Source organism: Phacochoerus africanus, chromosome 9, assembly GCF_016906955.1.
Source record: "Phacochoerus africanus isolate WHEZ1 chromosome 9, ROS_Pafr_v1, whole genome shotgun sequence".
In the NCBI taxonomy this organism is placed as follows: domain Eukaryota; kingdom Metazoa; phylum Chordata; class Mammalia; order Artiodactyla; family Suidae; genus Phacochoerus; species Phacochoerus africanus.
This window is the reverse complement of record NC_062552.1, coordinates 77917415-77944151: the sequence shown is the minus strand read 5'-3', so window position 1 is coordinate 77944151 and position 26737 is coordinate 77917415. Positions and strand designations below refer to the sequence as shown.

The following is a 26737-nucleotide window of genomic DNA, read 5'->3' as shown; positions in this document are numbered from 1 at the left end:
AAGTGGGAGAAAAAGGCCAAAAGGTACAAACTTCCAGTTATAATATAAGTAAGTATTAGGGATGCAGTGTACAATGTGAGAAATATAATTAACATGGCTTTTTGTTACGAGTTGCTAGGAGAGTAAATCCTAAGAGTTCTCATCAAAAGGAAAAAATATTTACTTCTATAATTTTATGAGATGATGGTTGTTCGTGAAACTTATTGTGATAATTAATTCATGACATATGGAAGTCAAATCATTACACCTTAAACTGCTATAGGGCTGTGTGTCAAGTATATCTCAATAAAACTGGAAGGAAAAAATAAAAGAGAGAAAACATATACCAAAATATTATCTTAAGAGGAAAGCAGATTTTCTGGTTCTTGTAGTAGAGCTGATAGTGAAATAATCTTCTGTTAACGACTCTACAACAGGAAAAACATCTGAAACAAGTGTTTTCAAGGCATGTAGACAGTGAAAGGTTTCAGTCCATGGGAGAAAGCAAGCCTGCAAAATGACTCCCACATTCACTTAGCATGTCTTGGAAGTATTTTCTAAACCCCAGCACAAGGACTTGGAGCCCCAGCAGAGAGTGGCAGCTTGCTGGGGGGAGGAAACAGAGATCAGAATTAGCACTGCTAATATCACTGAAATTTGAGGAAAAGGGTATTGGAGAGAAGTGAGCCTTGTGTAAAAGGACCCTAAAATCTGTAGAGGGGGTTTTCTGAACCTAGATGTAAGACGCACATGCACAGAGAGAGACACTGGGAAGCCTAGCAGAAAACAGCTCCTACAGGTTGGGAGGTGGTGGTGGTGGCGGGGAATGGGTTGGGAGTTTGGGATGGAAATGCTATAAAATAGGATTGTAATGATCATTGTACAACTATAAACGTGATAAAAATTCACAGAGTTAGAAAAAAGGAAACAGCTCCTGAGGGTCTGAAAACTCCAAGGAGATTTCAGAGGCTGCACTGTGTTGGGGAAGACATTGGAGCTCTGGTCTTTCCGGAGTGAAGAATTTTGGTAAACACCTTGGACTTTCAATTGAGTCACCAGAATAAGGACTACATGTTAGGAGTAAGGGCTAACTCCAACTACAAAAGGAAATTGAAAAACAAAATCAAACAAATACAAAAAAACCCCTGCCCTAACAGAGATTAAAGTAAGCCTCAACAGAATCTAAGTGATAATTTAAGGAAGCTAATCTTTTTTAGAGGGAGACAAAATAATTTAAAGCTTCTGCATGTTATTACCTGCATCATATAGCATCCAATTAAAATATTATTTGGGGATTTATCCTTAGCTTCGATCATTAATTGCCTGACTTGGCATTGAAAGCACAGTAGATTCTTCTTGCTTCTTAATTTGGATCAAAATGTGGAGACAAGCTAGATGTGGACCCAGAGTAAAGGAAAACAAATATTCTGCCTTTTTGGCATCTTCTAGTACCTTCCCATAAGATGGCCTCATTCTGCCTATAAACTTTACGGGATTATGTAATTTTTTTCTCACCTGAGGATACAGAACACACTAAATGATCTTATCCAAGTTATAAGAGAGATGATTCCATTTAGAGGGTGATTGAATACAGAGGATAGATTTTGCTGTGCTTGTTTATGTTTTTAGGAGAAGTGACAGAATTTACTTCAGATTTAATTTCTTGTGGCATTTATTTAACCAGGGCAAAAATGGCACCTCTGAAGACCACGTGGGGATGCAATGACATTGAATGCAAGGATTCCAAACTACCTGTGTTCTAAATTTGGAACTGTTGTATTAAAATATATATATATCATACCCTTATGTGTCCCTCAAGATACCGATTCTAAATTTTTTTTTCCTTTTTTGGCTGCCCTGCAGCATATGGAGTTCCCAGGCCAGGGATCAGATCCAAGCCACAGTTGTGACTTATGCCCTATGGCAACACTGGATTCTTAACCCACTGTGCAGGACCAGGGATTGAACCTGCGACCCAGTTTTCCAGAGATGCCAAAGATCCCGTTGCGCCACAGCAGGAACTCCTTAATATATACATATATACAAAAATATATATATATATGTATTTTTTAGGGCCGCACCCGCAGCACATGGAGATTCCCAGGCTAGGAGGTAGAATCAGAGCTGTTGCCGCCGGCCAATGCCAGGGCCACAGCAAGGCCAGATCCAAGCCGAGTCTCCAACCTACGCCACAGCCCATGGCAACGCTGGATCCTTAACCCACTGAGTGAGGCCAGGGTTCAAACCCGCAACCTCATGGCTCCTAGTCAGATCCGTTTCTACTGCACCATGACGGGAACTCCTTAATATTTTTAAATAAGGTGTCTAAGTATGCCAGGTGACAAAGTGCCACCTGTTTGTCCTTATATAATTCTTTATATCCTCAGTTATCATCTCCACTTGCAAAATATATATGTACATATATAGAGAAATTATGGAATCTCTGAAAACCTTTCTTTCTCTTACAATCTCTAATTTTAACTTTTTATGGGGAAGGTTTGCAAACTGATCTTCAGGAAATATGGAAATGCATTTTCAGAAATTTCCTACATTTGGATGAAAAGGGGGCAGTGCTTCCTTCCTTTCATAACTTTGGTTAAGAGGATACCAAAGGATAACTTTGGTTAAAAAGAGGGTTGTTCCTATGAAATAGAAGGCCCTGTGGAGGGAAATGAATGACATGTAGGCAGTTGCAGTCGGATTTATGTTTGCTTAGACAGGAGAGAGAACAATCTGAGTCTTCGCAGGAGAAATGGGCAAGCTCCTGGGAGCATCATTGTTGATTATGTGGCTGCAGCCTGACTGTGAGTTATGGGCTAGGGGTTTGAATATCCTCAGAGTAGAAAATCTCCAAGGAACACTACAAAGCTGGGAGATAGGATAATTGAGGGAGGGGGGTATTATTTTGTTATGTTTTCTGGCTCATGATGGTTTACCATGGGGACTTGAAAAATAAAATTTTAAATCTGTTACTCTCTTTCCAAACAGGGGTGAAGAGTCAACAGAAGAATGGCGACCAGCAGATTAGATAAAACCCTCCATCCCTGAGTGTGCAAGAAGGAGGGATTTTCATTCTGAACTGTGACTATGATACTATGTTTGAGTCTTCCAATGGTACAAAAATACCCAGCAAAAAGTCCCATATTCCTCATATCAATATGTTCAGCTTTGGAGAAAAATAAGGATGGAAGATTCACGGTCTTCCACAACAAAAGTGCCAAACACCTCTCTCTGCACATCTCGTCCTCCCACTCTGGAGACTCAGCCTCGTACCTCTGCTCAGCCCAGCACAGTGATCCCCAGGCACCCACAGTCTGTACCCAAACCTGCAACTGTGTCCAAGCAAACCCTGCTCCTGGGTCCGGACTGAGAGGCACACACACGTGTGTTCCTTTACACATGGCAGAATGACAAGGTGTGCTCTCAAGTGGGTGAGGCAGCTGAGCTTCAAGGAAGACCAATACTTGGCAAGTCCTACAAATGAGTTACAAACGTTCCCTGGGCTTTAGGGTGTCCAGGAGTCCAACCATCCTCCTTTTTACTTTCCAAGAGAGGTTTCTGGTTTAGCTAAAACACCAGTCTCTGATGATATTCCTTTTCCCACTAGCTCCTGGGGTGAGAATATCCTGTTCCCCCTATATTCTGGGGGAAAGACACATCCTAGATGGGGAAGCCAAGTCTTTGTGAAGCTACCAAATGTGTTCTTTATTTTCTAGAGATTCTCCTAATAATTTATTCATTTGAAAATTACTATGTGTCCTAGATTCCAATACAGGAGAGAGATAGATATTGTATCTACCATCGGGAAGCATGTAATATATTAGAGTGTATTGCAAAATACTGTAATCAAGGTTACCACAGGCAAAAAGTTAAATATGACCACCTAACAGAGGCATGTAAATGGGAAACAAGATATGGAGGAACGGGGTAAGGCTACCTAAGAAAGGTTATGTCTCAATTTGAAAAAAAAAAAAAACTTATAAAAGAGTCAAAAATGAAGTCAAGGGAAGAGTATACAGAAAAAGAGAAATAGAATGTGCAAAAGTAAAGTCAAGATTTTGTTTTGGAGGTTGACATTAAACTCACTCAGAACGGCTGGAGCACACAATCCAAATGGGCAACAATAAATATGAAACTAAAGCAATACGCAGAAACCACTTTATGAAGGCATTATAAGATGCTTGTCCATTATCTTTTTTTTTTTTTTTCTGTCTTTTTGCCTTTTCCAGGGCTGCACCCGTAGCACATGGAGGTTCCCAGGCTAGGGGTCCAATCGGAACTATAGCCACTGGCCTACACCAGAGCCACGGCAATACCAGATCCGATCTGCGTCTGCAACCTACACCACAGCTCATGGCAATGCTGGATCCTTAACCCACTGAGCAAGGCCAGGGATCAAACCTGCAACCTCATGGTTCCTAGTCAGATTTGTTAACCACTGAGCCACGACAGAAACTCCAAGATGCTTGTACATTATCTTGAAGGCATTGATGAGCACTGAAAGGGCTCTGAAGAAGCAAATGGTATACTGAAATGTTACATATTTGAAATATTATTTTCATATATGCATATATAATTGTATATATTTTCTCTTGATTTTTTTCTTTTCTCTTAATATCGGAGTAATTCGCTCTCTAACACAGTATATTGATAGACCCCCTTCTTTATATCAAAAAAGACTCCAAAAAACAAAAACAAAACAAGACATATCTTGGAAATAAACTTTTTCAAGAAAAGCCAAAATGTACATTTTAATGAACATTTCTCAGTCTGGCCACAGGAAGGCGCTGTTTCAAGTATCTTAGACAGATGTATATAGTTCTGTGTAAATGGTGAAAGTGTTGTAAAGTCCTTGATTTGTTGCCCGCAAAGTTACCGTAATTTGGAAACTACTGCAACAGGCCTCACTCACTCTGAGCTCAAAGTATCTCATGCTGAGGAAGCCCATTCAGAAGCTGACTTGGTCTATTGGGTTTGCTGGGGAATCAAGGATGACGACAGGGCTTTTGGGCCCCCTGTTGTGGAAGTTGGCCTGTCAGTATGAGGTTCAGTCTAGAAGAGGTTTAAAATGGTTTCAGTGCCCTGAGGGCAGGAATCGAGTCACCTTTCTGTCCGAGGAGAGCTCTTTTGAGAATCAGACATAAGAAAAAATGTGAAAAATATTCTGCAATTATGTGATGATATCTGTGTTTTGAGTAAGGAAGGAGGGATGAAAAATCTTTCTTTTTATGAGGTGGAGATCTCATGAAGATTTTCTATGTCCTTCAACTGTCCTTTCTGATCAGGCATGAGAAGGCAAGAGGTGGAGCAGAGTCATCTGAGAGGCGGGAGACGTCACCATCAACTGCAATTCCTCTGTGACATCATATTCCTTACACTGGTACAGGCAGAGGCAGGGTGAAGGTCCATCCCATCTTCTTGATGTTAGGGAAGACTCATGGCAAAATTGCTGCCGTGTTTAATGAGAGAAGGCAGCAAAACCCCTTATACATCACTGCCTCCCAGCCCATTCACATGGACACAGTGATACCCAGACCTCTACAGGCTGAGCTTAAACCTGAAGGAGCCACAGATGCTGTCCCAACCAGGGGTCCCACAGGGCACTAAGCAGAAAGACTCACCCAGGAAAAAAGAGAACTCGAGGGAAATTCAATGGCTGCAACATAAAATGCAAAAGGGGGGCCTTGCTCTTAAGACCGTATCTAATTTAACATTATTTTTGTGATAAGTATGTAATTGCTGGATAGGTAATTATGTAAGGTATGGTAGGTATTGTAGATGAAAGAGAGAAGCACATAAATTTCAGGTTCAAAAGCCAGAGTGAATTGCCATATGACCTGAGCTATGTATGCGAACTACTTTTGTCTCTCCATTCCTGTGTGAAAATGAAAAGGAACATTTTTTTTTTTCCTCTGCTGGATATCCCGTCTCATTATAAGGATGGTGAATAAATAAATAAATGTTTAAAAGAGCTTTAAGCCAGGAAATGGCATGATCAGATTTGGGGGAAATGTCATTGAGAAGAGCTTCCATTTTTAGACAGATCTCCACTTCTCTTCTCACTGTGCTTTATTCTGGTTGATTTTCAGCTTTGCCTAGGATACTCCGAACTATCAATGTGACACCTCTCACCAGTTTGCCCAAATGGGATTTTTCCTTTTAGTTGGGCAGCATGAGGGGCTGAAAGTGAGAATAGAGAAAAAAAGATAATTTTCCTCCTCATCTCACAGACTGGCTAGTGATCTTGAATCATAGGAAATAATATGTCATCAGAGAAATGCTCTTCCCTTATATCTGAGCCCAGGACAAATAACATTGAATAGAATGGAAACTTCCCCTTGTCCTAATGAAATATAGTTACTTAGATCACAACCAGAAGCCTAAGATAATCAGAGAAGTGGGCATAAGGTTAAAGTAAAGTGTTTGAAAACATGAACAGACAGGAGACACAGAAAAGAATGAATGGGTTTTGAAATTTCTACCATGGAATTTTGTGTGTAGTAATATATACCCATCCCTTACAAAGATACAAAGCTATATCTGCATTTTAATTTAAAATGTGGTTTCTTCATTTAGGAAAGAAAACGTGTTGTATAAGGCATTGTATTTTCTTAATGTCAGTCTAAACTTGAGGATAAATTTACATGGTCTCCAAATTTCTGCAGAATAAATGAACAACTCTTTCAGGAGGAAAGGGGCTATCTTATACACATCTAGTGGCTCAACTTAGTCTATCCAAGTATGAACAGGATATGATCTGGCAAATCATCCTACCCCTTCCCCACCAGGACCAGTTTTGTTCTGAGACAGCTGCCTTGTTCACCTCCAACAACTCTAGGTGGAGCTTTACACGGAACCAAATAGACTGAGCAGGCTCAGAACAGGAAGTAGTTTCCTAGAGCCAGAGGTGCCAACATGAGTCTTCTCAGCATATGATGGGCACCGATGGCCTCTGCCTTCCTCGGTAGGGACAGTTGTTCATAGTGAGGCTGATGACAGTTTTGGATGGGGAGGAGAAAGTGGGAAGGGGCAGAGGGGATGAAAATGGCCAACTGTGACAAAACACTCCAGGAAAATAAGAAAGGGGAAACGAATCAGAATTTGACTCCTGCCTTGAATGAAGATTGAACCCCTGCCCTAGATATTCTTGGCAACTTTCTTACTGGTCAGCTCAGGGGATCAAGATTATTTCTTCTGTCTTACAGGATCCAGTATGTCCCAGTTCATGCAGTTTTTTTGTTTGTTTGTTTTGTTTTGTTTTGTCTTTTTGCCATTTCTTGGGCCGCTCCAGCGGCATATGGAGGTTCCCAGGCTAAGGGTCGAATCGGAGCTGTAGCTGCCGGCCTACTCCAGAGCCACGGCAACGCAAGATCCAAGCCGCGTCTGCAACCTACACCACAGCTCATGGCAACGGCGGATCGTTAACCCACTGAGCAAGGGCAGGGACCGAACCCGCAACCTCATGGTTCCTAGTCGGATTCGTTAACCACTGCGCCACAACGGGAACTCCAGTTCATGCAGTTCTAACCAACAATATCGAGGCAGGAGTGTGAGATCGTGGAACTAGACCGTTCATATGGCACCAGGGTTGTAGAGGGTTGTATTGTATTGGTATAAAAGTCCTCCCAGTGGGGAGATACCATTCCTCGTTACTCAGCACACAATGCAGAAACCAAGGCAAGAGAATCAAAATTTTTTGAAAGTAACAAATTCCAGAAAGTAACAAAAACAATCAGGCTCATCATATCACCATCACAGCTAGAAGACCTGCAACATACTTCTGTTGTCTCAGAGAGCCCACTATTAAGTAATATATATATATATATAACTTATATATATATATATAAAGTTCTTCATATATATATATAAAGTTCTTCATATACATATATATATAAAATGAATAACTTTATAAAAAGCCCAAAACTGTTTTTATAAAGAGGCAGTTGAGGCAATTGCCTCTTCCCACCCATATTCTCAGGGAAAACTTACAAACCTTACCCAATTTTTTTTTTTTTTAACAGCTGGTGGATAAAATGTGTAAGATAAGATCTAGAAAGGAAGTTGTTGAATTCATTCTAGGAAGAACTCCCTCACGGCTCGCTGAGACCTCCACGGACCACGTGTAAAGCCACACTCCTCAGATATGATCACGTTTCTATTTTTTCCCACACAGAATGCCATAAAAAAACCAACATATGAAGGGCAGTATTTGGAATTATACATGATTATTCCAGCTGTTATAGCTGATCAACTCAAATCTCTTGGGGAGGACAATCCTTTTGGGTTCCTGGACCCAACTCCAACATGTACATGGGCGGAGAGCTTCTCATACAACACCAAGCAGTCCTCTGGACACCAGCTGTGTCCTTCCCTTCAACTCAATTCTGCTATTATCTACCTGGAGATGGCATCATATCCCACAGGTGAGGGCTCAGTCCTACAAGGCTGCCTCCACCACCCCTTCCCTCACTTCAGATGCCAATCCCAACAAGTTTCCAACAACTTCAACTCAAGATGCCAAGCACAAGCCTGGGTTATTACCTGTACTTCTGTCTGACTTCCTATAGCTCAGACGTTCCCGCGACCTCCTTCTCAATATCAATTAAATTGGAGGAGCAGCTCACAGAACTCAGAGAAAGATTTTATTTACTAGGTTTCCAGTTTATCATTAAAAGGATATTACTCGGGAACAACCAGATGGAAGGGAGGCATAGGGTGAGGTGTGTGGGAAAGACTGCGGAGCTTTCATGCCCACTCCAGGGAGCCACTCTCACAGTACCTCCATGTGTTCACCAACCCAGAACACCTCCAAACCCAATTTTTGGGGAGTTTTAGGAAGGCTTCATTATATAGTTAATGATTGCATCATTGGCCATTGGCCATCAGTTCAAACTCGAGGCCCTCTCCCCTCCCCTGGGAGAAGGGGGGAGAAAGTTCCAACCATCTAATTGGTTGGTAGTAAAAATATTTTTAACACAAATTATTCTTGGATTTTTGAATAGGTAATAAATGCATATGGTAGAAAATTTTAAATTATACAGAAAGATATATAATGAAAGTATACATAATGTATATAGAAAAATAACATTACTTCACACCCACATCCCCACTATTCCCAGCAGCCTAGTAAAAACACTATTAAAATTCATTTTTTCCTTGGGTTATTTGTCTTTTTATTATTGCCTTGTAAGAGTTCTTTATATACTCTGAATATTCAACCCTTAACAGATATGATTTGCAAATAGTTTCTCCCATTCTGTGGATTGTCTTTTTCACTTTCTGTTTCTTTTGAAACAGAATTTTTAATTTTGATGAAGTTTAATTTATCTGTTTTTCTTTAATTACTTGTGCTCTGATGTCATATTTTAAAACAACTGCTTAATCCAAGGTTACAAAGATTTACATCTATGATTTCTTCTAAGGGTTTCATAGTTTCAGCTTGTACATTGAAGTCATTGATCCATTTCAGGTGGGTTTTTTTTATTTGTTTTTTTTTTTTGGGGGGGGGGGGTAGGGCCACACTGCAGCATATAGAAGTTCCCAGGCTAGGGGTCAAGTCAGAGCTACAGCTGCCAGCGTATGCCACAGTCACAGCAACCCCGGATCTGAGCTGTGTCTGCGACCTACACCAAAACTCTTAGCAACGCCGGATCCTTAACCCACTGAGCAAGGCCAGGGATCCAACCAATCTGCATCCTCATGGATCCTAGTGGGGTTCATGAACCAATGAACCACGAAGGGAACTCCATTTCAGATTAATTTTTTAATATGGCAGGAGATATAGACACAACTTAATTCTTTCGCATATGGATAACAAGACATTTAGAGTCCCTAACCAAAAGAAATCTGAGTAGGTGTACCAATATCAGATAAAGTGGACATTAAATTGGAAATTGTTACTAGGAACACAGAGCAACACTCCGAAATGATTAAATGCATACTCTACCAGGAAGATAGAACAATTCTATTTTATACATGCTGAAGAGCATAACTTTGAAATATAGCAAACATAAATCAGTAGAGGTAATCAGTAAAATTAAACTAGTAGAATTTGTCGATTTTTTTTTAATCAATAAGCAAATATACGACACTAGCGGTAGGCACTAACATATATCTCTTGGTAGAAACACAGAGAAAATAATCTCTATTTATAACACATAATTACATTCTTTGCCTGACTTACATACGTAGAACACTTTTCCCCAAAACAGCAGAATGCAGATTAGTTTCAAATGCACATGGAATAGTTTTCACAGTTGACTATATTCTGGATCTTCAAGCCAGGCTTACTGTCAGAGGATTTAAATCATTCATAACTTAGTCTCTGATCACAATGGTATTAAGCAAGAATTCAATAACAAAAAGATAATTAAACTTCATCCTCTACTTTGCTAAATACAATGGCCATTTTTCAAAGGTATCTCTCCAGAAAAACATCAAAACAAAAGAGCAGTTTGGGGAGGAGTAAATGTTTCAGTCTCTGAATAGACTGCATGTAACACCCTCCTTATGAACATAATTTCCTGTTTGGGGGCAGAAACGTCTAAAAGCCCCAGGAACTCCGCCCTCAGGTACTCAGAGAAGGGCTGATCTCTGCTGGAGTAAGAACAAGAGAAATTTCAACCCGAGAAGAATTTCCATCATGCTCTGTGCCGGCCTGCTGTGGGCATGGATGGCTTCCTTTGGCTTCAGTATGTGTGGCCCTAAACACCAGCCCTCATCTTCCCTTTAAAACTCGAGGCTGGCTCACTGAGGGTTGGGGGGTGGGGAGTGAAACACGGTATGATCCCTTTCTTTGAAATTGTGTCGTAAATTAATCTAGCCCTTGTGACCCACGAGACATTTCAGAGAACCAACCCTGTCTTCTTTTTCCAAAGGACCCAACATGGCTGCAGAAGTACCCAAGCTCAGACCACAATCACAGCGCAGGAAGGAAAGGCTGTGACCATGGACTGCACGTATGAAACCTCAAGTACAGCTTATACTTTGTACTGGTACAAACAGCCTCTCAGTGGAGGAATAACTTTCCTTATTTATCAGGACGATAATAAGCCAAATGCAAGGAAGGATCGCTTCTCTGTGAACTTTCAAAAGGAAAAAAAATCTATCAGCTTCACAATCTCTTCCTTACAACTGGCCGACTCAGCGCGGTACTTCTGTGCTTTCCACAGTAATAGAAATGACAGAAGAAGGTAATCAAAAACCTTAGAGCTCCATAAAGGCAACCACCTGCTCCGAGGCTTAGGAAAATCCCATGAACCACAGACAGGAAGAAGGCAGGCACTGTGGTAGCTCAGCTGAGACCTTCTCATGTAAGTTTTCCTTCTGTAAAAATGTCTCCATATTCAAGTTTAGTGTATGAAAGAGCATTATTCCCTGAGATTCCAGTATCATGTGTTAAAATAAGTCACAAAGAGTTTTTCAAATTGTTCCTAAATAGTTAGATTGAATGAACTCATTTATTTCAGGAAAATTAGAAGTAGTTTTCTAATTCTCCAATTGTTGGATTCTCAGATCTGAAACTACAGTTACATTCATTTTATCTTCCCAGATCATGTTGATTTTAATAGGACTCACAAATATAAGAATGCATTTTATGAATATATTTTTATATATGTAAATTTTATGAAACTGATTTTATAAATGCATAAGTGCATTTTAGGTATTTTTAAATATATAAATATGTTCCTCTAAATAGAATCAAAGAGATAAGAAAGGAACTAATCATTTGACAGAGCTGTATGGCCAAAAGCAGTTTTGACCAAACCAAACTCTGATTATTAAAGATTCAGGGAGTTCCCATCATGGCACAGTGGTTAACGAATCCGACTGGGAACCATGAGGTTGCGGGTTCGGTCCCTGCCCTTGCTCAGTGGGTTAACGATCCGGCGTTGCCCTGACCTGTGGTGTAGGTCGCAGACGCGGCTCGGATCCCGAGTTGCTGTGGCTCTGGTGTAGGCTGGTGGCTACTGCTCCGATTAGACCCCTAGCCTGGGAACCTCCCATATGCTGCAGGAGCGGCCCAAGGAATGGCAAAAAGACAAAAAGACAGAAAAAAAAAAAAGATTCAAAATACAGTTGACCCTTGAACAACAAGGGTTTGAACTGCATGGGTCCACTTATATGGAGATTTTTTCCAGTGGTAAATACTACAGTACTATACAATCTATGGCTGGTTGAATTGCTCAGGCAGCCCTGCAAATATGAAGGAACCACAGATTCAGAGGGCCGACTGTATATTATAGCAGATTTTCAGTTACAAGGATATTTGGGCCCCTAACCCCTGCATGGCTCAAGGGTCAACTTTAATTCTTCTCTTACCAAACCCAGGCAGAAAATGGGCTGAGAAATCTATTTATCTCCCAGAGAAGGTACAGTCCTTAACAAGTGGCCAAAGAAGATAATGGAAGAAGAGTATCTCTGAGGGCTGAGCCAGAGAATATGAAAAGCAATGATCAAGAGCATTCTCCACATAAAGCAGTCAGGGTCTCATCAAAAGAGGGTAAGAAGTCCCACAAGCAATGCCTCCTGGGATTGCAGACTTGCTTCAGACCAACACCATGTGTCCGTCTTCTTTCTCTTTTCCAAGAGAACCTTGTATGGTACAATCCTATAACTGTTCCATAGTTGAATTCTGAGTGTGTGGAGTAGACCCTCAATTTTTTTTGCTTGATTGGTCATACCTGCCACATGTGAAAGTTCCAGGGCCAGGGATCAAACCAGAGCCATATAGCAGTAAAAATGCCATGTAGTTATGATGTAGGCCCCATGTAGTTATGACGTTCAGTATTTTGGTTTTGTTTGTTTTCTGCTTATTTGTTTCTTTGTAGATCTTCCACCAAGAAGAGCCAGATTAAGACCTGAGAAAGAGGAGTTCCCATCGTGGCTCAGTGGTTAGTGAATCCAACTAGCAACCATGAGGTTGCGGGTTCGATCCCTGGTCTTGCTCAGTGGGTTAAGGATCCAGCGTTGCCGTGAGCTGTGGTGTAGGTCACAGACGCGGGTCGGATCTGGCATTGCTGTGGCTCTGGTGTAGGCCAGTGGCTATGGCTCCAATTCAGCCCCTAGCCTGGGAACCTCCATATGCCACGGGAGCGGCCCAAGAAATGCCAAAAAGACAAAAAACCTGATAAAGACTAAACAATATCAACCAGAGACCCTGATCTTAATCAGAAGGAGTGACTAAAAAGGGGTTCCAAGTCCTCTCCCTTGAAGAAGCAGTGCCTGTCTCCTGCATGGGGAGAAGAGAGAACATGAGTTTCAGGTTACAAGTCCCAAGGCTGACTGCTGAGCACACAGCAGCTGATCATCAATACCCAGGTCCCTCTCCTTCCAGACACCCAGGGGAGCTGCCTGCCTCCTGAAGATCAACGTGGCCACAAGACTTGCTTTGGCCAAAGAAGTGTGAGTAGAAACGACATGTGTCACTTCATGACAGGGACATTTAACTGTCTAGCTCAACTTTTAATCTCTGCTTCCTCAACTACAGTGATTGTTGAGTTGTATATTGACACAATTAACTGAAGTTCAAAGATCACAACATGTAATATAGCTGACCTGGAGAATCACCTGGATTCAAAATAAACGATGTATATGCAAATAAACAACTTTTTCCTCAAACCACTGAGGTTTTAGACTTGATCATTTTGACAGCATAACCTATTATAACATGACTGGTGCCCCAGAATTATAAATACAGAAAAAAAAGAGGAAACATTTTACAAGGACATCATAATCCCCAGACTGAAACCTGAAGGAAGAATTTTTTTTCAAGGCCACACCCGAGGCTTATGGAGGTTCCCAGGCTAGGGGTCCAGTCGGAGCTACAGCTGCCGGCCTACACCACAGCCACAGCAATGCAGGATCCAAGCCGGGTCTGCGACCTACACCACAGCTCACAGCAACGCCAGATCCTTAACCCAATGAGCAAGGCCAGGGATCAAACCCACATCCTCATGGATCCTGGTTGGGTTCGTTAACTGCTGAGCCACAAAGGGAACTCCCTACTAGATGGATTTTAAGGAAGAGTTTTTAAAGGCAAAAAAGGCAAGAGTAGAGGGGAGACTTTGTGATCCTAGCTGCCTGATAAGATCTCAGTCGCAGACTTCCTGGCCACTATCTCATGACTTGATGTGTCATTGGCAACTGTGATTGACCTACAGGTTCCTATAGAGCAAACAAGTAAATCTTGTGATCCCTTAGCTTCTTTCCAGGAAAGAGCAGAAGCAATGGCTGAGGCATTTTATTATTTACTTAGAGCCTATATAATGGGTTATGAATTTTGATTCCCAGAGTTCCCTGGTGGCTCAGCGGGTTAAGGATCCAGCATTGTCACTGCCATGGCTCTGGTTACTACTGGTGGTTTGACCCCTTGCCCAGGAGTTTCCACAAGACGTGGGTGTGGCCAAAAAAAAAAAAAAAGAATTTCAATTCCCAGTTGGCCTCCACTGTTATCTTTAGAGACTACCTAGGCCTGCTGGCTTTTCTTCCTTTCCATTTAATCTTGCTTTTCCTTTGTTTCTCTGTTCTCTTACTTCCCTAATTAGTTACTTCTTAAATCTGCTCTTTGAAACTCACAGAAGACCTAGGAGACTAAAACCTTTTTCTACAAACAAGAAAATGGAGGGGGTGGGGAGGGGGCTCAAAGAGGCTTTTGTACCTGGGACGACTCTACAGGTACTACTCAGTTTTAATACCATCTGAACACTGCAGTAGTGAACACTAGATAAAAAGTTCTAATATTGGCCTGGAGTTCCTGTCGTGGCTCAGCGGTTAACAAACCAGACTACTATCCATAAGGACTCAGGTTTGATCCCTGGCCTCACTCAGTGGGTTAAGGATCTGGTGTTGCCTTGAGCTGTGGTATAGATTGTAGACGCAGCTTGGATCCCATGTTGCTGTGGCCGTGGTGTAGGCTGGCTGCTACAGCTACGATTTGACCCCCAGCCTGGAAACCTTGAGTGCGGCCCTAAAAAGACAAAAAGACAAAAAAAAAAAAAAGTTCTAATGTTGGCCTGACTTTTGTGCTATGTAATATATGACATGATGACTCTTACTTTTCATCATTTCATATTTCTTTTAGCAATCCCAATATTTCTTTCATTTATATATTTATACCAGCCTTGAATTACTATTGTTACTTTAAAACCTGGCACATAGTAGATGCACCCTGAATATTTATTAAATTAACTTGACTACAGGACCTCCATCCCATAGAATACCATACTCTTTTTTTTTTTTTTTTTGGTCTTTTCGCTATTTCTTGGGCCACTCCCACCGCATGTGGAGATTTCCAGGCTAGGGGTCCAATCGGAGCTGCAGCCACCGGCCTACACCAGAGCCACAGCAACACGGGATCCGAGCCTCGTCTGCAAACCACACCACAGCCCATGGCAACACCGGATCGTTAACCCACTGAGCAAGGGCAGAGACCGAACCCGCAACCTCATGGTTCCTAGTCGGATTCGTTAACCACTGCACCACGACGGGAACTCCCAGAATACCATATTCTAATAACCAGGCTTTCCTTTTCCTAAATTTGTGAATTTTCCTTTTTGGAGAGTGGGAAGTAAGAGCTGGTGGGCTGTCTATTTGAATTTTGCCCAAAGGTCTACTGTTGCATTTATCTTCACTGCTGGATACTTTTGTTCAATTACTTTTCAACAAAATTAGATTTGTTTGGAACAATTTTGAGAGTCAACCCATATAACTTCTCCTAGTATATATTAATTAATACCTTCACTCAACAAATCAGTATTAAGTGCATAGTCTGTTCCAAATCCTATGGTAAATGATGAATAATGTGGGCTTTGGGAACTGACTTCCAACATGAGAAGTACAAGATAATAAGGAAATTAAAGAGGATTCAATTGAGGGAGATTTAGAAAGGAAAATATCACAGAAATGTGTTCTAAATTTCCCAAGTGCCTGAAAATAATTCAATCTTTACAGTATCCTGGAGGAAGCTTTTCACTGAATCTTGCCACTAGAGGGCAAGAGGGAACACCTGTGGAATACTTCTTAGAGCTGAAACACAAAGCTTGAAAGGTCGCTGATTGACTGGGTTCCTGATTCTAAGGAGAGGAGTTAATATATACAGTCACAAGAGGGGGCTGTTACTGGTGTAACCAGAAGCTCCTTCCAGGATGAAGAAGAGGTTATCACTGAGTAGTGCAAATAATTCACTTTCATCCCCTTTGTCACCTGTATTTCATCATCTCACATTGAGTGTGTGCACAGCTTCAAGGACATGGGTAAGACCCCACCCAGATGCAGAGCAAAGAGTTGACCTCTCATGGGAAAAAAGCAAGGGATAATTAATAGTGTAATTTTAAATGGCCAAATATTGGTTTCTGTAGTGGAAGAATAAGCTTAGTTATCAAAGCAGAGAAGGATGTTTGATTTTATTCTGTCCCATTTCTTTAATGATAACCACTTTCAAGAATATCCAGAGAAATTGCTTTATATTTATTTCCATCTCTCTTATAAAACGGCTTCATTTTCCTTTGCAAATCTTCTTTTCCCATTTCTTCCTCCTCTTCTTTTCTCCTTAGTATCCTCAATTCATGCCACCCGTGGGTGTAGGCAAGGATGAGAAATTATGTGTTGAATAGAACTCATGTGGAATAGGAATAAATACCATTCAAGTCATTGGTTCCTGTATCAAGACCAGTAACAGCTGATAACGTCCACCTAGAAGATGCTCAAAACATCATTCCAGGAGCAGATCAGGGAGACCTGATTACCAGCTGACTTGGCTTTTAGACTGGATTCTAATTTTGCCTTTTCCTGTCATACTGAGCCCAGTGATATCATATAAACATGAAGTTCTTTCTGTCATATAGGTTGCAACTATTTGTTTCCACAGTAGCACTTGAATTTTAACTGAGCTCCCTATAATTTTTTTTATTAGACCAGTAGGAAATTTCTAACTTTTGAAGTTAAATTTTATCTTGCTCTTCTGAGACTTATTTGCCCTTGTTGTAACTATTAACAGGAATTCTCTTCTTCCCCATACAGTTCAGGGCTCAATATAGATTTCTTGGATAAAATGATGTTTCATACCAGCTCAATGGAGCATCAAACCACCAAGAGTGGTGGGTTTTCCCTTGTCCCACAAATGAGGGATAGATAATCTCCTTTTGGATGATTTTACTCATCAGATTCACTCAGATATAGCCTAATAGAGTTTGAACATCACCCTCTCTTTAGATTTATGTTTAATCCTGAGGGTGGGAGTAGACCCAACCAACAGACTGCTCTGACTTGAGCTGGAGCTTGGCTGGAAACACCCTAAATGAAAGCTACCTTGTATGGGGCCCTGTGAGTGGCTGCGACTTTTGTACGTGGGACCTCCCCTGACTAGGCTCAGACACAGCTCCTGAGCTCAGAGACCTGGGACTTGAATTATGAGATTGGTGACAGGAATAACTCTTCTCCTCACTTTAGGTAAGTGATCCAGCCCTTAAAAAGAATGACTCTCATGGCTAAGGACAAAGGACAGGTGTCTGCTGCTTTGAGTTCTCCCTTTGTGCTTTCTCAAACTGCTAGAAAGTTTTGATTGGTGTGTTTCTATGTGTCTATGTGTTTCTCTAGAGAGTCTGAGCATCGTTGTGAGAGGCTCTCACATCCAGTACTCCCAGAAGTTCCCCTGGGTCTCACAGCTCTCAGGTTACAAAGAGTTTGGGGCTTCATTGAACCCAAGAGTTGTGGAAGACAGCAATTTACCTTTGGCCTTGTGACTTGGGATAGATCAGTAATAAATACCAGTAATATTTCTCTTGTCCTGTACATGAAAAGCCTCAGGTCTGGGGTAAAGTGGGAGAGGGGAGTTCTGGGGGTGTTCATGAACCTGCCCTTTGGATGCACCCATATTTGATGATCCAGAGCTGATCTCTTATTTCTCAACCCCCACCCCCAGGAATTGTGGGAGATGCTAAGACCACACAGCCAGTTTCAGTGGAGAGCACTGAAGAAGATGCCGTGCACTTGCCCTGTAACCACTCCACCATCAGTGGAAGCGAGTTCATATACTGGTATCGACAGCTGCCCCACCAGGGTCCAGAATACATGATTCATGGTCTGAAAGGCAATGTGAACAATAAGATGGCCTCTCTGAACATCGAAATAGACAGAAAGTCCAGCACCTTGGTCCTGCCCCATGTTATGCTGAGAGACACTGCTGTGTACTACTGCATCCTGAGAGACCCACAGTGGGACAGATGGGGCTGCACCTGTACAACATGTCCTTAGTGGGGGAGGGAAGCAGCAGCAGCCAACTAAAGAGGCCACTGCACAAAAAGGAGCAGAAGCCCCACAAAAGAAGAGGAAAAGTAAAGGAGGAAAAAAAAAGCAAGTGAAGAGAAGATAGTGAGGCCTTTAAGAAGGAAAGGATGAAAGGAACAAAGAGGATAAGAATGAAGAGCTTATATTATTGAAGGGACTAAAATGCTGGCAAAGAAACTAAGAATCACACCACCCAATCCTCGGGGCAGAGCTTCTGTGCCTGCCCGCTTGCCCCTCTCACAAGTGTCCTGTCTTAATAAACCTACTTCTTGCCTATCAAAAAAAAAAAAAAAAGAAAAGAAAGAAAGAAACTAAGAATCACAATTGTAACAAAAGGGAAAGGAATGAGAACTTGCCCTGGCTCTTTGTTTTATGATCAGATGCTGCTTTCTAGGTGGATGTCACCCATAGATGAGAACAACTTTTTGGTTGTCCCAAAGATTCCTAACTTTGGACCCAGGAAAGTACCCAGGCTTTGAGTATTGCATCATATTAGTCCTTCTAACCACTCAAAAAAAAAATGTATTTTAGAAACTGGTTCATTTACCTTTGAGAAAAATTGGAAAATTCCTTTGTTGCTTATCTGTGGTGAACACACTTGGAATACAGATGATTTGGGGGAGAAGTGGCATTTTCCTGATTACTAGTGCAGTTGAGCAACTTGCACCACATGTTGGCACATTAACAAATTGCCCTTTTCTTGTTTTTTTTTTTTGTAAAAGTTCTTTTAATAATATGAATATTACATATAATATGAATATGTATTGTATATACTTTCTCCAAATGCAGCATATCTTTTAAATGTGTTTATTCAACTGTTATCAAGTATATTTTTATTTTTGTATTGTGAAATATAAACCTTCTAGGGGAGACTTTCCCAGTTCTAAGCGGAAAAATCTAACTTCTTATATTTTCTTCTAGTCAGAGACATTCATTCAGTCCTAGGGAAGAACTTGGGACCTGTGCTAGAGTTTAGATATTTGACAAGGGGAGATAGGACTCTTGATCAAAACGATTTTTTTACCCATAGAACGGATGCTGTGCAATGCGAATTTTAAAATAAAAGAGTAAGAGACTCAATGAAACAACAACCAAAAAACTATACTATTTATCATGGGTTGAATTGTGTCACCCCACCCCTCTACACACACACACACACATTTCTATGCTTCATATGTTGCAGTCCTGACCCCCACTACTTCAGAATGTATTTGGAGATGGGGTCTCTACAGAGATCATCAAATTAAAATCAGGTTATTATAGTGGGCCCTAAGCCAGTAAGACTTGTATCCTTACAAAGGCAGAAATTTGGAGACAGACAGATATGCGGGAAGAACTCTATGTGAACATGAAGGCAGAGATCTACAAGCCCAGGAGAGAGGCCTGGAACAGATCCTTCCCTCAAAGCCCTCAGGAAAAAAATAATCCTGCTGATACCTTACTTTTAGACTTCTAGCCTCCAGGACCATGAGATAATTAATTTCTATTTTGCAAGCCACCTAGTTTGTGGTCCTTTGTTCCAGTAGCCCTACCAAGCTCATACTGTTCAAATTCTTCCCAGCTGGGTGAGATCTGAGACAGGACCCCCTCTTGCTTCCCCATCCCTCAGCCATGGTGCCCATCCACATCTCAGTGCTTTGATGTTCCTCTCTCTAAGTGACACATATATTTTGTTCTCATTAACTAGATGCTGCTTAGGAAAATGTTCCCTTCAGAAGGTAAAAAAGTCATTTCCATATAAACTCAGATCGGGAAAATCCATCGCTAGAAGGCCTACCTCAAAGGGTACAAAGTTTCAGTTATGCAAGATGAATGAACCCTGGAGGTCTACTGTACTGCATAATGCCTATAGTTAACAATATTGTACTGTATGCTTTAAAAATTGCTGAGATTGTATTTTATTTTAATTACTCCTATCACAAAATATAAATCAAAATATGCATTCTATATATAAATTAATTCTAGAAAAGACAGTTTTTGTTCAACATTCTTCAGTATTTGAGTTAGGTTTGTGCAGTGCTGGACAAACTAGAAACTCAGCCTGTCTCCTGCCCAAATGAGAGGCCACTGAGCTAAAGGAACCTCTCCTGGGGAAGCACATTCAAGAAAACCTGACTCAGCTGTGTTTTCTGAGGAATCAAGGGATGGAGATGCTTAGTGATATTGCAAGTAATCATACTGACACTGGAGTTGCAGGCAGCCTGTGAGTATGTGGTTATATCCAGGAGAGTCAGGAGATGATGATAACTTCCTGAGGGCAGGAACTAAGTCATCTTCTGTCCTTGGAAGGCCCTTTTGAGAACCAGATACCAGTTGAAAAAAATAGTCTTCTATGTTGATGTGATAATATTTCTGCCTAGGGGGAGTGGGGTGGGAGAGAGAAAAACCATTCCCACTGTGTACATGAAACTCTTACATGAATCTTCTGAATTTTCTTTTAAAAAAATCACTACTCCTACTTTTATTGGTATTATTGTTTTTTTTCTGTTATAGTTGATTTACAATGTCCTGTCAATTTTTTTTTTAATTTTCCCACTGTACAGCAAGAGGATCAAGTTATTCTTACATGTATATATTACCTTTTTTCCCCACCCTTTGTTCTGTTGCAACATGAGTATCTAGATATAGTCCTCAAAGCTACTCAGCAGGATCTCCTAGTAAATCTATTCTAAGTTGTGTCTGATAAGCCCAAGCTCCCTATCCCTCCCACTCTCTCCCTCTCCCATCAGGCAGCCACAAGTCTATTTTCCAAGTCCATGATTTTCTTTTCTGTGGAAAGGTTCATTTGTGCTGGATATTAGATTCCAGTTATAAGTGATATCATATGGTATTTGTCTTTGTCTTTCTGGCTCATTTCACTCAGTATGAGAATCTCTAGTTCCATCCATATTGCTGCAAATGGCATTATGTTATTCTTTTTTATGGCTGAGTAGTATTCCATTGTGTATATATACCACCTCTTCCGAATCCAATCATCTGTCGATGGACATTTGGGTTGTTTCCATGTCCTGGCTATTGTGAATTGTGCTGCAATGAACATGCAGGTACATGTGTCTCTTTTAAGTAGAGTTTTGTCTGGATATATGCCCAAGAGTGGGATTGTGGGGTTATATGGAAGTTCTATGTATAGATTTCTAAGGTATCTCCAAACTGTTCTCCATAGTGGCTGTACCAGTTTACATTCCCACCAGCAGTGCAAGAGGGTTCCCTTTTCTCCACAGCCCCTCCAACACTTGTTATTTGTGGACTTATGAATGATGGCCATTCTGACTGGTGTGAGGTGGTATCTCATGGTGGTTTCGATTTGCATTTCTCTTATAATCAGCGATGTTGAGCATTTTTTCATGTGTTTGTTGGCCATCTGTAGATCTTCTTTGGAGAGATGTCTATTCAGGTCTTTTGCCCATTTTTCCATTGATTGATTGGCTTTTTTGCTGCTGGGTTGTATAAGTTGTTTATATATTCTAGAGATTAAGCCCTTGTCGGTTGCATCATTTGAAACTATTTTTTCCCATTCTGGTTTTTTTTTTTTACATTTATAATGATTTTTAGTTTTTGCATTATAGCTGGTTTACAGTATTCTATCAATTCTACTATACTGCAATGTGACCCAGTCACACATACATGTTTATATACAGTCACACATACATGTTCATATATATATATATATTTCTTTTTCTCACATTATCATGCTCCATCACAAGTGACCATACATAGTTCCCAGTGCTACAGAGCAGGATCCCATTGCTTATCCATTTCAAAGGCAATAGTGTACATCTATTAACCCTGAGTCTCCTGAATTTTCTTTACTTTTTTTTTCCTTTTTTGCCACCCCAAGGCATACGGAGTTCCCAGGCCACAGATCAGATCCAAGCCACAGCCACAACCTACGCCATAACTGTGGCAACATCGGATCCTTTAATCCACCATGCAGGTCCAGGGATTGAACTTGTGTCCTGGCACAGCAGAGATGCCGCCAATCCTGTTGTACCACAGCAGGAACTCCTACTTTATATTTTTGAATAGGTCTCTGTAGCTAAGAACTGGAGCACAGATCATACATGGTCCCTGATCATCCAGGAAGGAGATTTCACCAAAAACTGCATTCCGTCAAAGATTTCATATGCCTTATGCTGGTACAGGCATAGTGAAGGGCTGATCTCCATCATCATGGTATGGCAAAGTGGAGAAGAAAAGAGTCATCAAAAAGTAACTACCAAGTGGGATGAGAAAAAGCAAACAGAGTCTCCTGCACATCACAGCCTCCCAGCCTAGGCTCTCAGGCATCTACCTCTATAGAGGGGACACATAATGATCTCCAGATCTCTACAGGCTGTCCCCAGCCAGACAAGAAGCTAGACCACAGATGCTGTCTGAGGGATGGCTGGGACACTTGCCAAGATGAGTAGGCTAAGGAAGATGCAATTATCTCATGGCCAAAAAAAAAAAAAAAAAAAAAGGTGGGGGGAGTGAGAGCAGAGGAAGCTATACTTTCATCGCCAAATTTAATTTGACTTTTTCTCCTGGTAATTGCTACTTTTTAGTAGGTAGAACCTCAAACCAGGGCGAGAATGGCATGAATGCCAGTGACTGCTGCAATAACTGTGCACAAATCTTGTGCCTTTATTATCCCGAGGAAACTTTTTCCCTTCTGTTACTCACGCACCTTGTTAATAGAATAGAATTCTGAGTCATTCATTGGGTTCCTTGTGGCATATTAAGACTATACCATGAGCATTGGAACAGCAATATTTTCACACTGGGAAGAATCAGGGCAATACATTTTTCTAAGTTTATATTATAAACATAGAGATGGGCAAATGGATGGATAGATAGATAGATGAGAGGTAGGGTAGGGAGAGACATAGACGGATACTTAATCCAGTCTCAGACTGGCCTTCACTTCTCCAGCAACATGGCCTCACCTATTCTCACTGCCCACCAGCTGCAGTCACACCCAGTTGGCTCCTCACCCTTGATGTACCTTCACAAAGGAACGAGTCAGATTCAGTCCTGTGGCATAGCTCACCTTGCAGACTTTTGTTCACTTGTCTTCCTGAACTTAGCGCAGATGAAATGGAACTGGGACACATAAATATTTTGTCTTTAGTCTTTCACCATCTCTGTGCCTTTATCTACCTCCTACCCATCTCTGCTCCTGCTTTTTACCCAAAGCCTCATGTACCCCGTGAGCCTTTTGCCCACCCAAAGCCTAATGTTTCTAGTCACTGAGTTGCTTTCCAAAATCTTCTCTCATTTTATAGTGTCAATATCTAATTCCCAAGTCAGTCTCTAAAATGGAGTGGTTTATATCCTCAATTACATTTCAATGCAACATGCTAGATGAGCTCATCCCAGAATGTTTGCATTTGAAGAAGGGAGTGTTAAAGAGATTGAAAAGAAGTCATCGCAAATCGTGCATTTGCAGTTATTGTGACAGTTGCATAGGAAGGATGTTTCATGGTGAAACAGTTTCCCACACTTCAAACCATAGTATAAACCATCTGCCTGCATGTATGGCGGTTCCCATGAGTAAGAGTGTCAGCACCACAGTGTGGGTATTTTTTAAAAATACATTTCATTCAAATTTGTTCAGATGGATAATAAAATTCAAAAAGGAAAAAAGATAAAGATTCTATTGCTTAACACTACACATAGTAATTTGCAGCATCTGTGATCTAAGATAAGATATCATTTATGTAACAATCATTGCAATAACTATGTACAATGCTCATTTAAAGAACCATATTCATTCAGATTTAATACAGTAAGAGACATCCAGTGGAGATATTATCATCTTTGTCTTGTTGATGAGAAAATTGAGAGTCAGAAAACTTCTGATAGAGGAATGTTTTCAAGAACTTGAATTCTGGGAAAGCACAGTGGAGGCCATGGCCGCTCTAAGACATAGGGGCCACTCACCTGTCACAGAGCCAGTCCTCACTTCTGCCCACTTCCTTTGATTAGGTGCCACTGAACAAATTTCCTCATGGTCATTGCCCTCTGACCTGGAGTCTGGAGACCAATCATGCTTTGCCCTCATTCCCCACACTGCATATCAGAAAATGGTGGACTCTGGGTCATTCTGTTCCTGTTCCTACAAGGTAACTGAGCCAGACTTCTTTTGATTCCAAAATCTCTCCCATGGAACAATGGGTGCAGCCTTGGAGCTATCAATTTCCTGCACTGAAGAGTGGTGTCTCCTTGGAGTTCCTGCTGTGTTGCAGTGGGTGAATGATCCAGCTTTTCCCTGTGAAGGTGCTGGTCTGATCCCCAGCTCAGAAGGTTAAGGATTCAGTATTGCTGCAGCTATGGCCTAGGTTGCAGCTCTGACTAGAATTTGATCTCTGGCCCAGGAACTTTCATATATCCTGGAGGCAGCCAAAAAAAAAAAAAAAAGTGATGCCCCTATAGTTACTTCATCTTGTTTTACTGGGGTTCCTGACTGGTATCTTTCTTGTTTTACAATCTGAAATAGAAATAAGCCATTCTGGAGTTCCTGTTGTGGCTCAATGGGTTAAGGACCCAAAAATTGTCTCTGTGAGGATGTGGGTTCGATCCCTGGCCTCACTCAGTGGGTTAAGGATTCAGCATTGCTGCAAACTGTAGTATAGGTTGCAGAGGTGGCTCAGATCTAGAGTTGCTGTGGCTGAGGCATAGGCTGGCAGCTGTAGCTCCAATTTGACTGGGAACTTCCTTATGCCACTTGCGCAATAGTACAAAGAAAAAGAAATAAGCCATTCTTTTACTGCCGTATTTTCTTTCTGAACAAACTCACTACAGCCATTTTCTACCCTTGGTTTTCTGGCTTAGCAATTCCAATTAGAAAATCATCTGAACAAATAAATTAGAAAATACACAGCAACGGTATTTGTCAGGTTGTTGTAGTTTGCACACTTGAGACATAAATGGCAAATATCATGGTAACCTGAGTATTTTTTTTTAATGCCCCTACAAATTACTGCTAAAAATCTAGAAGAGTTAGGCTGTATTCTAAAGTTGGGAGAGACATGGTCCCCTATGTATACATATGAAATTTCTTTGAAATCTCATGTTCATAAAATTCATGTTACATTCTATTCTGTAATATATCCTTATTTGTTTCAATATACCAAAGACTGTTTTAAACTGATGATCCAGAATTGCAAACCATGTTTATCCCAGTGCTTAATGTCTGCCTTGTACACCACTAGCTGACCTATTCTCCCTTAGGGGAGAGAAAAATATTGCCAGAATTCTCAAGGAAATGGGCATGCTCTCAAGGCAAAGGCAGCGAGTCTCATGGAGGCCTGAACAATAGCTCCTCACTGCTGAGATTGCAACAGCAACCATGCTGATCCCAGGGGCTATAGAGCTAGTGAAAAACTTTTCATCCTGTCATCTCTGAGCCCCTACATTCCGTTAAGACAGTATCAGATTAATGCAATTTTGTTTGTATCTAGATGAAGATGTTTCTGGTTTTTGTTTATCCTGTTTTCTTCTCTTTTAAAATGCATTTCCCCAATTTAAGAAATGCAGTCATTAAAAAAAGAAGGAGTTCCCATCGTGGCTCAGCAGTAACGAACTTGACTAGTATCCACAAGGATGTGGGGGCAATCCGTAGCCTCGAGGATGTGGGGTCAATCGTAGCCTCACTGAGTGGATTAAGGATCCAGTGTTGCCGTGAGCTGTGGTGTAGGTCGTAGACTTGGCTCGGATTCTGTGTTGCTGTGGCTATGGTGTAGGCTGGCAGCTGTAGTTCCAATTCAACCTCTAGCCTGGGAACTTCCATATGCCCCAGGCGAGGCCTGGAAGGAAGGAGGGAAGGAAGGAAGGAAGGAAGGAAGGAAAGAAAGAAAGAAATTAAGAAAGTGTAAGGTTACCAATATTTTTACTTGGTAGATTCCCTGCTCTCCTAAGTCTGAGAATCACGGTGGGCTCTAAAACAAACATGTGGTCAGTACATGGTGGAAGCTCATTTACCTAAATCAGGACTTCCTCAGGTACTCAAGTCTAGATCCTAGACTTTTGAAACTCCAAGATGTGGGATCAATTTTTTTTCTTAAGCAAAGCTTCTTGTCTAAAATTCTACTTTGTGAAAATGAGGTTTTGTTATTTTCTTCTTTAAAAAAAAATGTAGATTGTTCACATCACTGTGTTAATAAGCAATGTTTAACTTTCTTCTTCCTGCATTATATCTCCAAGGATCCTTTTTTTAATCTCTCTCTCTCTCTTTTTTTTGGTCTTTGTCTTTCAGGTTAAGATGATTTTTTTTCAAATGTCTAGTGACCCCAGATGCTCCTTCCTACTGTGTGGGATATAAATTGGGGAATTGAGCAAAGGAAGATAGCTCTGGTTCTTTTTAAGTATTTGCCTCACTTCTCTCCACCAAGACTGGCATCCCAGACTCATATGACCCTTTATTCATCTTCATAAAAATAAGCTTTAGAGTTTTATGGCACCTGTAATTTTTTTAAAAGCATTTCCCTCTGTG

General features: G+C 41.1%; 1 pseudogene and 3 gene segments (V, D, J or C); all 4 read left to right on the top strand.

The window, feature by feature from the left end:
- LOC125134938 (T cell receptor alpha chain MC.7.G5-like) overlaps positions 1–26737 on the top strand; it is a 446151-nt pseudogene that overhangs the window by 45964 nt on the left and 373450 nt on the right.
- The window catches only part of LOC125134937 (T cell receptor delta constant-like), a 311823-nt gene continuing 287817 nt past the window's right edge, over positions 2732–26737 (top strand). Inside the window, 2 exon segments of the C gene segment in view lie at positions 2732–2783; positions 2968–3271. Of these exon segments, the coding sequence occupies positions 2732–2783; positions 2968–3271 (356 nt within the window).
- Positions 10560–11380, top strand: LOC125134961 (T cell receptor alpha variable 14/delta variable 4-like). The segment is given in 2 exon segments: positions 10560–10670; positions 10857–11380. Coding segments are annotated over 2 exon segments (368 nt in total).
- Positions 17261–18236, top strand: LOC125134959 (T cell receptor alpha variable 26-2-like). The segment is given in 2 exon segments: positions 17261–17427; positions 17900–18236. Coding segments are annotated over 2 exon segments (372 nt in total).